At 32.5% G+C, this 14,259-nt stretch overlaps 2 protein-coding genes across 7 annotated transcripts in view; one reads left to right on the forward strand and one right to left on the reverse strand.

Annotated features, from left to right (window-relative positions):
- The window catches only part of LOC111623612 (TRPL translocation defect protein 14-like), a 35,143-nt gene extending 30,180 nt beyond the window's left edge, over window positions 1-4,963 (forward strand). For all 5 annotated transcript variants that reach the window (XM_023366249.1, XM_023366250.1, XM_023366251.1 and 2 more), the window contains 6 exons: window positions 3,644-3,721; window positions 3,800-3,895; window positions 3,973-4,069; window positions 4,155-4,246; window positions 4,313-4,428; window positions 4,499-4,963. In XM_023366249.1, coding sequence (XP_023222017.1) covers window positions 3,644-3,721; window positions 3,800-3,895; window positions 3,973-4,069; window positions 4,155-4,246; window positions 4,313-4,428; window positions 4,499-4,706 — 687 coding nt within the window. In that variant the 3' untranslated portion in view covers window positions 4,707-4,963. The remainder of the gene's footprint in view (window positions 1-3,643; window positions 3,722-3,799; window positions 3,896-3,972; window positions 4,070-4,154; window positions 4,247-4,312; window positions 4,429-4,498) is intronic.
- A 239-nt stretch (window positions 4,964-5,202) lies between these two features.
- Window positions 5,203-14,259, reverse strand: part of LOC111623611 (RUS1 family protein C16orf58 homolog) — a 20,086-nt gene continuing 11,029 nt past the window's right edge. Inside the window, exons 7-13 of one of the 2 annotated variants that reach the window (XM_023366248.1) lie at window positions 12,362-12,392; window positions 12,125-12,297; window positions 11,812-12,054; window positions 11,669-11,742; window positions 11,481-11,587; window positions 5,471-5,516; window positions 5,203-5,404 (exon numbers count right to left, since the gene is read on the reverse strand). In XM_023366248.1, the coding sequence (XP_023222016.1) occupies window positions 5,235-5,404; window positions 5,471-5,516; window positions 11,481-11,587; window positions 11,669-11,742; window positions 11,812-12,054; window positions 12,125-12,297; window positions 12,362-12,392 (844 nt within the window). In that variant the 3' untranslated portion in view covers window positions 5,203-5,234. Of the gene's footprint in view, window positions 5,405-5,470; window positions 5,517-11,480; window positions 11,588-11,659; window positions 11,743-11,811; window positions 12,055-12,124; window positions 12,298-12,361; window positions 12,393-14,259 lie in introns of both variants that reach the window. The other variant, XM_023366247.1, reaches the window with a different exon arrangement.

Here is a 14,259-nt window from a genome sequence, read left to right on the forward strand (position 1 = left end):
AAAAAAACCGGATTTTTTGTATAAAAACTTTATTTATTAACTTTTTTACAAAATTTCTTCAGTCACCTTCAAAGTACTCTCCATTAGATGCAATGCACTTGTGAAGTCTTTTTCCTCACTGTTTGAAGCATCTCTGGAACTCTTCAACTTTGATATCGTCCAGTGCCCTTGGCAAAGCTGTTTTTATCGCCTCCACATCATCAAAACGCTTCCCTTTTAGATTTTTCTTCATTCTTAGAAACAGAAAAAAGTCGCACGGGGCTAGGTCTGGTGAATACGGAGGGTGAGGAATGACAGGCCATCCCCAAGAAGCCAAACAGTGGGTCACTTGTAAGGCTGTGTGTGCGGGGGCATTGTCGTAATGAAGAAACCAGTCACCTGATCGCCAAAGTTCCGGACGTTTCCTTCACACATCCTCTTGCAGACGTCTTAACACTTTTTTGACGGATTTTTACGTTTTCATCATTTCAAGATGTTGAAGGATGCCCAGGACTTCGCATGCAGAACAAAATAACAGTAAGAGAAACACAACACTATAATCAAACACAAACCTACGAACTGATGCTGTTTGCACAGCTGTTTCATGAAGGTCTCTACTAACCCCATGTAATGGGAGAACTCTCAACTATGAATGGCAGCGCGGTCTCAGTTTGGTTTTTTTTTGTGTCCCCCCCTTGTAAAGCCTGCGTATTATCTGCATAATAAATATAACCTATTATATATTGGAGCTACTACTAGAATGCTCCGCCTCTGTTTCACAGAACATTGTGACAACGTAGCACATAACAAATGTACAACAGAGCTAGCTAAAAAAGTGATAGAAAGTCATTTTGAGCCACTTCGGTTGCAAATTTCCCTCCTAAAATGCCATGGAAATCAAAAAATGTTATTCATATGGGAATCACTCAACATTATCATCGCACAACTCTCCTCTCCCAAGCCAGATATACCAGCATCATTTAATTTTCTAAAGTTGTAAATCACACGGTTCCAATAAAACACCTTGTAGCATCATTAGCCATGTTCTTTCCATGCTTGTACAGGACGAGCAATGTGAAAAAACATCAATTGACGTTCAGGTTCTTTTTTTCAAATTCAAATGCTTTATTCTCTACGAACGGTTCTGCCCAAAGAGAATGGATACATACCGTGGAAAGTACTTGCAAAATAAATTACTTTTATATAACGCCGACAGACAGTTGTATACGTTATCTTTTTCTATTAATATTTGGCATGTGTGGCTATTTAAAACGTAATAAATGCTTTTCATGAGAACTCATTTGTTTTCCATGTTATTCATGTACAAAGGCCTTGGGTGACTTCTGGGTCAACCTGTTTGTATGTGGTACGTGTAAGGTGTGTGTATTTCACCATGAACATCAACAAATCATTACATTTACGTGATATAACGTTGCAAAATATTTATAAATTCTCCATAAATCTCAAATATTTATAAGCTTCTACAGATAATATTTACGCTACTCGTAAACAATTCTTACACAAATATTTACTTACTCCAGCTGAATGTTTACAATTTTAACTCACCGTAAAGAAATTCTTCAAACTGGAAAATCTCCTTTCGTTATCGATCATTATAGGCCGACTGCATCTATTTTCCATGATATATCGTCTCCTTCGCGTGCTCGAACCGTAATTTTCAAAACAAACAATTTGTCCATTCTCCATGGCTAATGTCTAACTAGGCCACGTGTAGATCTGATAGTTTTTAATTCAAATTTTCGACAATAGATGGCGGCTAAATATATTTCGTATATAAAAAAATTTTATTCGTAAATATTCAAATTTATAAACATTTTAATAATGAAAATTTATATGCAAATATNAAATAAAAAACATGCTTACGAAATTTTTCTATCATTGTCTATAGAGAATTCAATTCTTCTTATTGGTCTAAGGAGAGGGTCTGAATGTCAACAACATTGGACCCTCTCGTTATGACTTATACTAGCAGACCCCCGCCATGCGTTGTTGTGGCTCAAAATGTATCTATTTTTAACACTATTTTTATCTATTTTTATTAATAAATTTATAACACTTCCCCCATGGGGGGGAATTATTCGAAAAATTTCTTCTTAGTGTACAATCTCTTGACGTACCCTATTAAAACGCAATAAAAAACGAAAAAACCCGCATCTAAAATAGTATCATAGAAGCCAAGTTCTTCACGGTAAGCCTTAAACCTAACCATCTCTCTTCAGTGGGGTTGAATTTCGACATGTATATTATATAAAAACACGTGCGTATTCAAATGCAGCGTTGTGTCAAAATTTCAAAGGAATTGGTAGGAACAAACGAACATTACATTTTTATTTATATAAATAGATAGATGATGATCTGCTTTAGTTCATTTTCACAGAAAAGCAAACTTAGGGTGTTGTACTCATAGCGCCATCTGTTGGACATAAAAGCCTTAACCTAGATTATATCTTTTAATTTAATTTATATGAATGTTTAACGGAATAATATACAGCCTATGTCCACCCTGAAGTTCCATTCTAAATATTGGTGAATTTTTGAAATCGGTGAGTAGTTTCGGAGATGACCTGCTGCATACAAACTTACATACATACAAACATTACCTCTTTATATTAGTATAGATTAACAATAAGTCCCTCAGTGATTGGTGTCTTATAAGTTGATGGCCCCGGGGGAATTTTGGCTCAAGTGAGAAGTTCAGGTCGGCTAAGGTGTTCATCCACAGAGAGAGAACACAGGAAACTTAAAAGTTTTTTAGATGTCTGGAGCGTATCCTGAGAGACATTGGTCTAGTACACCAATTCCCAACCAGGGTTATGTGCTTTGTGGTTTACAGATACACAAAAAAATTTAATAATGATGGATATACTATAAGAATATTCAAATTCTGTGTTGTGGCCTTTGGCGATGTCATGACACTTGATGCTTAGTTTTAAATGAAACAATATAATTATATTTATCATTCCTCACAATTTTCAATTAAAAAAACTTTTTTACTATTAAAGTAGCCTGCAAAGGGGGTACGAAAGTCAAAAAAAGGTTGGGAACCACTAATCTAGCAGAAAGAACAGTTTTGAGATGAGGTGTGTTTTATGATTTAAATTCTCGGAACTTAGTTCTTGGAGAAAGAACTTCATGCCCTTGAGTCACTAGTTTTTAAAGGTCCAATCTTATGTAAAAACAATCATGTAAGATTGAAAAATTAATCCGACTCCATCGTTTTAGGTAATTTAAATTTTTTAAAACTAGTTTTTAAATGGTTCTCTCCTTGAATTCACATTTTGATTGAAAGCGACGAGGGATATCATCATTCAATCAGAAATGATTGGTCCACCTGTCATTATGATTATAAATTCTAATTAAAGAAAAAAAAATTTAAGAGGCCTCACAAAATTGATTTGATGTTCTATTTTGAAAACAGTTTCACAAATTTCAGTGTAGAACACTAAATCAGTTTTGTATGCTGATAAAATTGAGTTTTTCAGCAAAATATAACTGTTTCTGAATTATGGTTTCTTCAAAATGGGATGAATTTTTACATTTAAGTTGTATTCATTTACTATTGACTGTATTATTTCAAAGTAAATGTACAACTTAATTAAAACAATTATTGTGTTACTAATATATTTTTTGATTAATTTTATAGGCTTGGATTGGTCATCCTTACATTGATGTGGTTGATAATACAACAGATTTTGATACAAAATTAAGAAAAACAATAGCTGTAAGTATTAAGAAATTTTAAGGATCTTTTTATTTATATCATCACTGCGAGATTTTGATATATTTTATACTAATACAGATTGTATGCAGAAGAATTGGTATCGATACTGGAGACAGATTAGCAACTAACAGTCTGAAATTGAAATTTCTCATTGCAAATTTACCCAGTGATGAAGTAAGAAGTGTTCGATAATTTCTCATAAAAATTATTTTCATTGTTGTAAAAACTGACTTTAAACTTCTTCCTCGCAGGTTTTCCCACCGTTTCAAGATTTTGACGTTGTCCATGATTATTTAGTCTCTCCCAATCCACGTATACAATCTAGATTACGCAAAAGAGGACAAAATGGTAAATACATTTTTATATGTATATAAAAATATAATATTAAGTGCAGTAAGTGGGCAGTGTCTAAAACAAATTGATTGTTGAATAGGTAATTGGAGTTACCTTCACACACAAAGACGGTGTGAAGTCAACAATCAAGTAATAGAAGTAAAGCGACAGTTAACTCACCGTGATTACGTGGTATGTAATTTGTGTTTAGTTTTTGAAATATTTACGAATGCATCCGTAATGAAAATTTTCTCTTAGAACATATTATCGCAACGGGACGATACCCATTATACAGTTTATAAGCAGCGGCGATGTTTTCTTTGGCAAGATATGTATTTTCAGTTGGATATTTACAAAGAACCCTGTCATCCAAGGTAGAATACATTGTTTCTGAACTTAATTTATAATAAATTTTACAAATTTAGTAATTGTTTATACTTCTAGATGCAAAGAGCTTATACTTTTGGAAACATATTCTACTCTAAAAGGAGAACAACTCAAGAAACGTTTACCTAACTTTTTGAATATCACAAAAGACGTTACAGGAGATCCCTCTTATTCTATGTTTAATCTTTCGTTAAAAAATGATTGGAATATTCCAAGTAAACACGTTCCAATGATAAATGGTATATGTAACGATACGCCAGTTTAAGAAATATTTATTGGCAAGACTTTATTTTCTTACCAAAAAAAATGTTGGATATACTTAATCTTTAATCATTGTCATGGGGTATTGTTACGTTTCTTAAATTTACAAACACGTGTGATGTTAATAAGTACTACTTACCCCATGTGCATGCTATATCCTTTGGCTGGTTGTGTGAAGCCATTGTTAATCGGTACTAGTCTTTCTGTTACACATTTCATCTGTGATGAGTGTTATAAGCAGATCTCTCTCCATTAATCCGATTACGGGTAGTGATAAAAATCTTTACACAGCAAAGTATCTTATTTTCAAAGAATTTTGTTTTATATACATAGTCTTCTACATGCATTAAACCTTGCATTATGTCTTTAAAAATAATGCATAGTCCTTTTTTTCTGTATAAATTATTTATTGTTTTACCGTAAACAAGATCTGTTTTACTGCTAGGACTTTTTTTTATTGTACACCAAAGAATAAAGGATTATAATGTTTGAAGACATTACTTGTTTTGTTTCATTTAAGCATGTAAAATATTCATAATGTTTCAATTTTATTGCTTTTTGTATTCCATTCAGCTCTCCATTCGTCCGTTTTAAAAAAAACATGATTAGTATTCCATTCAAACCTTCCGAGATGTTCTAGAAACGAAGGATATTGACGAACGGTAATCTCTCTCGACGTTCTTAAAATAGTTTCTGCATTATCTTCAATTAGAAAATTATATATTAGTTTAAGATTTACATTAGAGTTTAGTAAACAAATGAATATACCTTTTGTTAGTTGTTCGGGAAAAAATTTCATTTGCCAAGAATTTTTCTGTAAGTAAAATTCAAAATTAGTAATTATAAACACATTATAAGTCCAACTCCATTCAACATTGACATGTGATCCCTTTTCTCCCCACCTAACCTTTAACAACTAAATTTTAATAGCATCAATGTTCCTTAAGAACAACTTTCCATACCAATTTCATTTCCTAGTTCTTACTCCATCCTGAAATAATAGTTGCAAACACAAATATGTCCAGGGAATTTTTTAGATTTATTTTTTTGGGTTCAGGGAGTTTGGAATGTCAAGATTTGCAAAAGATCTGGAAGGTCAAATCTGACATGGTTCCAGTATTTTCCTCATGTTATATATTGATAAATAAAAGGCATTTTCTCTTTCTAACAATAACCAATTGGTATTTAGAAAAGTATCTTCTACATAGAACAGAATAATAAACTTTTGAATGCTAAAACTCAAAGATTGCTTTAAAGGAATTAATAATTGAGGTTACTTGAATAAATATATTTCTAATTCTATAAAATTAAAGCAGTCTGAATACTGAAGAAATATTAAGATTGAAATTCATAGGGTCATTTGTGATTCTCACACTAATATAAACATTTTACTTTTGACAAATATAAATGATTCCTCTGTCAAAACCTGATCTGATTGTAGATAAATATTGCATTGTTTAGCATCCACTTTCTCTCATTGTGTATTTCTATACTTTGAATGGTCTTCATTGTCTGCCAAATTAATTTAAACATTCACTTTAATGATCCATTGTAATAAAATTTTTTGGATAATTAGTTGAAAAGCTATTAAGATTGGAACGGTGTGTGTCGTCGACCTTGTTTCTGTAGTGAGTAACAATGTAAAGTTTAGCAACACAATATAAACAATATTAAATAAATTCTCAATACGATAGAGCACAATTGACTTGAATTGAATTTCCCCATGGCTCATTCATCAACATGTCGATCATAATGATGATTGATATCTCATGTATCAATTTGTGAAAGCAACAAATGGGTTTTTATCTGACCAAAAATATTATCTGGCATTAATAAACAATGCTTACAAAATCAGAATGTGGGAAAGCCTTATAAATGTGGTTCTTTAAAAAAATACAGCTGCTATCAGTTGTAAATTATCTTAATTTAGCAAGGGTAATTGATATATAATTTCAGGATGGAATTTAAACATATATTCAAACAATTTGATGTTTAAACCAATTCAAATATCACAAAGCAAACTGTATATTGAGGAAGTTACTCACAGAGGAAGACTGTATAGGAAAATTACTATAGTAGATGGGGGAAACAAGTCTGTATAGAAATGCCTGTCCATAATCATGACCAGGGTTGGATTGTATTGGCAGAAGTCGGCAAATGTTTTGTGGACTCTGACTCCATATATATCATAATTAGAAGCATATTTTAAGCATAGGAAGTTTAATTAACTTCATATTCATACAATTTTTTTAAATATAATGTCCTAATATTAACAAATTGTGAAACTGAAATTGTTGACAAATTTCATTTGTTTGTATTTTAAAATTTTACATGTGATTTGAATTATCAACAGTTAAATAATCTTCAACCAATTTTCTTCGATTCTCACCCATTTAATTATTTGGAAATTGAAATTATGCTTTTGATTTGCTAACAAATTTCAACTGTAAACAGTTTCAATCTTGAATTTAAAAATTAATTCTTCCCAAAATTTTAAATCTTTTGCCATGGTTGGTTAGGAACAAAAATAGTATTAATAGGTGGTTTTTGTTCAGTATCTCTGCTTTCCAATAAAATTTTGTGCCTTTTTATCTTTGCAATTGAGTAAAAAACCATAGCTACAATCCTCTAATTATCATTAATTACATGCCTTAACAGAAAATGACTTCAAAATAAGCAAGAACAGTATCTCCCAGCAACTGAAATAAAATTAGTTGGTCATGATATAAGGAGTCGAGTCCAAATGTTATGTTTATGGGTTTTGTTTCATTTGAAATTATAATTTAGTTTGTCCCTTAAACAAAAGAAAACATTCTCAATGCTTTATTCATAATGAAAATAATAGAACTAATGCTCACACGGGGTCTAGACGTTTCAATTTCCAGTTTCGTTTGAGTGCTTTGTATCAGAGTCGGTTGACCAAAATTAGTGATCATTTTTTGCATCTGCCCTCAAATTGAAGGTGTAAAGGTTAATTGGAAGGAATTAAAAAACTGTGCTTAGAAAAAAATTTTGTCGACATTAGACTGTGCACTCAAATTTATGATATTGTGTAACTAACATTTTTAAGATCTTAAAAGTCATGTAATAACACGAAGTTTTCAACATGCAACAAGAGAAAGACATTAAATATTTAAATTGCGATGCTCATAAACATTAATTAACGAAGTAACGCATGACCAGCTTGGTGTAACAAAATTGTCATTGCCTGTAACAGCAGAAAAAATGATATATCATCGAAATACTTGAGAAAAAGTAACTAATTTAAAAATAGTGATCTGTTCCAAGGACTAATTAGCAAGCACAGGTGGTCAGTAGATTAGCCTAATGAAATACACGTCAGTATTTATGTATATTATCCATCATTTCATCACTAACGAGTCAGTGTTGACATTTTTTGCCAACTTCTCAGTCACAACCAAAACAGCATAACAGAAGAGAAACTGGGATGGCCATTTGCCCTAAAACAGCAGGGTAGGAGCTACAAAGTATTGAAGAAATTGCCTCTGACCCCCGAGGCACAAGCAGAAGTGCCTGGATTTAATTTGGTACCTTCTTTTCGAAGCCACCATTTTAAGACAAAAGGTGATTTTTCTCTGGATGACTTAACAATGCATTCTCTGATATGACTGATAATTCAGTGTGGTTCAATGTGTTTTACTTGGCATCATTTTATATTATAATTCTTACTATATATGACTAATTCTTGATGAAATTTTCAGAGAAGCCACTTTTACAATAGTGTTATTTTCACATAGCTGCATCGGTCATTAATAATTTATCAACCAAACACATTAGGAAACCTTAATTGGAAAGTAAATTAACTAATCAGATAGGCTGTTATAATTTAGCATCGGTAAATCGAGCCTACAATTAAACACGTTTTAAGTGACAGATGGTATACAACTTCAACTATTCGGCTACTACTCGTAGCAATGGTGAATGAAGTATCTTATACTACTGCTATTTATATTGTCTTAGTCGTGGAATTATGCCAGAACAAGATAATCATTTATCAAATGTCGGCCTATGACTAAGTTTTTCTAATCTTGTTCAAACAAAATAGATGAAAATATGTATTTAAAATATCCAGTGTTTTTTAACACTGGATATTTTAAATACTTTAATATGGTGTAAATTATTGAAATTGCTAATTTACCATTAACACAAATATGAATGGTGCAAATTAAATCAAAAATATAATTAAAACCAGAACTTTTATATTGTGAATCAGAAAAGGAACTGAAGGTTTTTTTAATGAACAAACATTAATCATGTTTTAAAAATTATATTAATTGATTGATATATATATATCAATGTGTGTTAAAGCAGCTTACCTCTCTGGGGGATGTGGGATTAAATCTATACAAGTCGGACTCCAAGAATTTTTCAGTGTGATCCATCTGGGTGTGTTGGACCCTGTCTCTTACTATCAAACTGCCATATTGTATGTCTAGCCTACAGTAATAATAACCCATAATGGGCTTCCCAAAAAAGGCTGCCTTAATACTTGAGTGGAAAGAACGAAGGAAAATAAACAGAATGTTGTTTAGACTTTGCTCATTGTGATATTTAGATATATTCTAGGAAAATGAAACTGAGCTCTAGAGCATAAGTTTTTGTTTTGGCTTTGCATGAAAACAAATGTGCTGACATGCTTCTAACATTCTCTCTAAAGCAGTTTAAAAAAAAACAGGTTCAGTTTTGTCAGTTACGACATTGGAAATGTCGTAACTGACAAAAACATCAAGAAAATTAAAACATGCACATATGTGGCTGGCAGGCCGTGCATGTTAAATGCCTGTTGTAGAGATCAATGTAAATTGACAGAAAGCTGAAACTCAACCGATACATAGTATGCAACCAGCTTACGATTCGCCCATAGACTTTACATGGCAAACTTTGACCTGAAATATTTTTATTGAGATTATTTTTCTTTTCAAAATGATAGTTCTTATAAGAATACATTTCAAAGAATGATGAAAAGTTCCATGTTTGATAAAGTACACTCCTGTAACACTATTATGTAAATCAATTGTGAGCAGTTTCAATAGAAGTTGACTACAGGTAAGATAAAACTCTAGCTCCAGCAGTACCCTACACGGAAAGGTCTGTTGAGAGATGTGTACTTTGTCAAACATGGAACTTTTTGTTATATGAACATTTATTGTTCTTTGAAATACGACAAGGTCCCTCTTTTACAAATTTTTAATAGAAATTCTATTGGCTGATATCTTATTGTAATAATAAGTTTAACAGTTAATGATATACCATTTTGATTAATTTTGATATTATTATCTAGTCATATTCTATCTAATTTGCAAGTTTTTGCTATATACATCTTGCTGAGGAAAACCCAAACATTAGGAAGCCGTGGCAGTTAAGGCATGGCTTCCTAATACTTGGTCAACAAACAATAAGACATTCATTTTATGACAAAAAGTTTCCATGGTTAGCCTACCACTCCAGGGTTAGCCTTGAATCAAATCTGAGCAAACAACTCCCCGGGAATGTTTTATGGGTGACCTGTCTTGGATATGTGGGCTCCATCCATTGTCTATGGCAGATCTAACCAAACCCACAATGTCTGGAATAAAGCTCTTTTTCTATCCTGTGATCAGTTGAGTTTTTTTTTTTTAGTATCTGATTAAAACATTTAGAATTTTGTAAGATGTGTATGAGAGTATTCAAAAAGTATCAATCATTTGACCAGGAAAAATACAAATATTCATCTGGAGATCAGAAACCCTAATCCCCTTTAATTAAAGTAATCTTACATGCACTTTTCCCAATAGTTCTTCCATTGTTGGAAGCATTTCAGGAAGGCCTTTTATAGGAATGGTGTTCAGCCACACTCATATTTAGCATAATATTGTTTTGTGACTCAAACTGGGTTCCTTTCAGAAGTATCTTCAGCTTGAGGAACAGCCAAAAATCACATGGAGCCAGATTGGGAGAGTAAAGAGCCCAATGATGTAGAGGAATGTTGTTTGAATAAGAAGTCTGAATCAGATGCAAAAGAATTGGCAGGTGCATTGTCATGATGGAGCTGCCAGGTTCCCACAGCAAGGCCCGAATGGTATCAACTTTGACGTAACCAAACTTATGACAAAATCTGATACAATAATGCCATCCAAGATATTTCTGCCAGTGACTGTCTGCTGGCAGGAATAAATTTACATGTGCACCACTATACCTCCTGGCCAAGAGATCCGTCCTAAGCTTTATGTTTCCACAAGAAAAATTAATTAATGATCAACTCTCTTTAACATTTTAATAAAATTAAAAAATTTTATAGCAGATACTAAAAATATCTTCACTTAGCACCATGTCCAATCACCAGGAACAACCATTCTTCATCACAGAGACGACCTTTCTTTAGAGGCATAACCTCTAAAGAAAGGTCGTCTCTGCGATGAAGAATTTATTTTTAACATTCCTCATATTTTCTACTCTAAAATAGTAAGAGATAAAGACAATACATTTGTTGTTTCAACAATGAGTTCTATAAGGAAAGATCAGCTCAGAGTGGGGCTCAAACCCACAACTCCAGCTTACCACATAGATCTGTTGCCAATTATTCTACCTGAACCTCTATCTGATCTTCGCTTCCAGACTAATTTATACATAACCACGAACCAATGATTTCTATATTGAAAACCAATTTATTTCACTCTACTTTTACAAAGTGGCATATATCTGGTACTGTATTTTATAGTTAAATTTTTTATAAATATTTGTCTTTCCAGCTCCTAAATTTAAATATTAGATACATTACCTTTGTCTTTCCTTTCTTCAGTGCAGATTCCAAAATGCAAGCTTGAAATAATGCTTCCATTTGAGTATGTACATTACTGTCATTATGAAGTGTAATCATTATATCGACTATAAAAACAAAATTTCATAAAAATTACTATTATTGTAAAATAAAACAAAGGAAATATTAGTTTAACATACTTGTATAACCTTTGTTTCTCTTAATATTAAGAAAATAAAAGGTTTTTCTGTATATGTCTTGAAGTGTATAGAAATTGCAATATCTGTCAACAAAAATACATTTAATTTTATTCATATATTTAAGCTTGCAAATGTAACTTATATATAATTACCCTTGTAAAGTTTCTGATAGAGATATTCCAATTTTTGGAGTGGCATTCCATAATTTTATAAATACACTTTCTCTCTTGTTAATTTCTGGCACCGACATCAAATCGAACTGAGACGAAAGATAATGATTTACGGTAATTTGAAAGCGTTCGATATTAAAAGTATCCATAACGACTGCAGAGACCGCTTTATAATTTGCAAATAGATGAATTAAAGTAAACAGTACAAAAAATGTCCAGATTAACCTAAAATGATAGTAACACTTCAAGATGTAATATAAATATCTGTGCAACAAATCAATAAAATGAAACATACGTTTGACTTCCGGATACGGCCGGCATTATTATTAAACTACATATAAGAGCGGTGAGGTTTACTAAGGTTTCCTGGCTTCCATCTTTTGCCGAGACATCAGCCATGTTGTTTCTTAGAGCCTGATGCTGAGTCAGGGCCGCTCTCGTTGCTCCTCCGGCAACTCCTACAAGAGACTACATAGCAAGTTCGATTTCAATTGAATATACTTGACTTTACAAACTTAAACTCGTTACTCACTTTGCTTATGGCCGAAAGACACAATACGAATGTAAATATGCTTTTCATAAATGGCGATAGCAGATCGATAAAGATTGCAACATCGTTCAAAAAATCGGCAAATAATCTAAAATAAAAATTTAATATCACGGTATTTAATTCAAATTAGCATCAACTACTTTATCTAATACTTTATTTGTATAAATTATTATCTACCTCCATTTTTTTGGATCACAGTCAAGATTAGATCTGTAAGAAAGTAAGTAAATATTTATAAAAAAATCCTTCATCTTTCCACCCTGTGTGTACTAAGAGTGTCTTCCAATAGGCCCCTCATAGATTCGGCTGGGCTCACGATGGGGTGGCTAAGTAGCACAGGACAGGGTCTGATAAACACAGGAAAGATAATTATTAATCTGAATGACTGAGGCGATTAAGATGTCTGCTTGAATTCAATCTCGGATCACCTAGAGGGATAGGCTGTAAAAAAATCCTAGGAATTTTTCATGGGTGGTTTGTCCCAGATATGTCTAGACCTGTCCCCGTTGCAGCCTCCATTGTGAGCCTGGCCAAACTCATAATGAAAAGCTCTCTTGTACCAATAGGGCAAAAAGAGAAAAAAAATCCAGAAAAAACTTCAAATTGCTCACCCATTCATCCATGCAAATAAAATACGTCCAACCATACCTGTACCATCTATTTTTAAAAATAAATCATTAAATCTGAAATTAAGTAATAAATATTGTTTAAAAATTTATCATTGTCGTCATTATAGATTTGTATTTTACCTTTTAATAACCAGGTTATAGTCGCGGCCATGGGCGTAGCCGTTTCATCGCCGACGCCAACTCCCTTTAAAACTGCATGAGTAGAAAGTGTGCCGGTTATACTGCTAGCAAATGCCTGATTATAATTTACAATATTTAAAATTAAAATAAAGTTTTATAAATATTTTATAATTAAATAATTTGTATTAATAAGCTAAACTTAACACAATGTTAACAATTTTAATTACCTGTATGCTATCCCATAATTGATAAGTCAAATAGTCCTTGCTGACACTATCGGGATAACCTTGAGGCAGGAAAACAGACTGTAAAGCATAGAATTCTTATTAAAAATTACCAAGATTTTATCTCTACCATGCATCTTGATAGTGTTGTAAATAATTCTCAAGCAAAACAACCAATTAAAAATGTTTGAGTGACTTGCAGCATATTGTCAGCATGAGGTTATTTGTAGACATATTTAGTGTAATGATTAATGTAGTGGTATGCTGCTCAGATACAAGAGTGTGGTGTATTTAAAACCTAACCATGTGTTCACACACACAGAAAAGAAGATTGATAAAGTCAAATTGTTTTGTACCTGGATTAAATTAATACAAGGTTGTTTATCCCTACATAACTATGTTTTGAGCTTTCCAAATAGTTAGATTATGACTCCGAGATCTACAGTTAATATTGCATAATAAAATTAAACTATTTACTAAATATACAGGGTGGTCCAGAAGTCACATGGGTTTTAAATGTGAACATCTGTTCCTGTGAACCGACATTTTGTTCCTTTTGCAGATACTGGTAGACCAGAGTCAGATATTCATCACAATGAAATACACCATCATGAGTATACCAGTAATGAGATCAGGGGACTGTGACCTGCAGTCCTAACCTCACTGTTCTCAAATTCTTTTTGTGGAGTCAACAAAAGGAGAAATTGTACACAAACAAATTGGCAAACTACAGCTGCTAAAAGACATCTGTATGGCAATTCAGGAGTTAACTCCTGCTATCCTGCAGTTAGCCTAGTTGTGTTGCATCAAATGTACAAGAGATTGTCTGTGTGAAAGAGCAAACGGGAGACATTGGTGCAATGTCTTTTCCATGTACAAGGGGAGACCCAAAAAAAAAAAAAAAAAA

This window comes from Centruroides sculpturatus, unplaced genomic scaffold (assembly GCF_000671375.1).
Source record: "Centruroides sculpturatus isolate CEXI.00-Female unplaced genomic scaffold, Cexi_2.0 scaffold425, whole genome shotgun sequence".
Lineage (NCBI taxonomy): Eukaryota > Metazoa > Arthropoda > Arachnida > Scorpiones > Buthidae > Centruroides > Centruroides sculpturatus.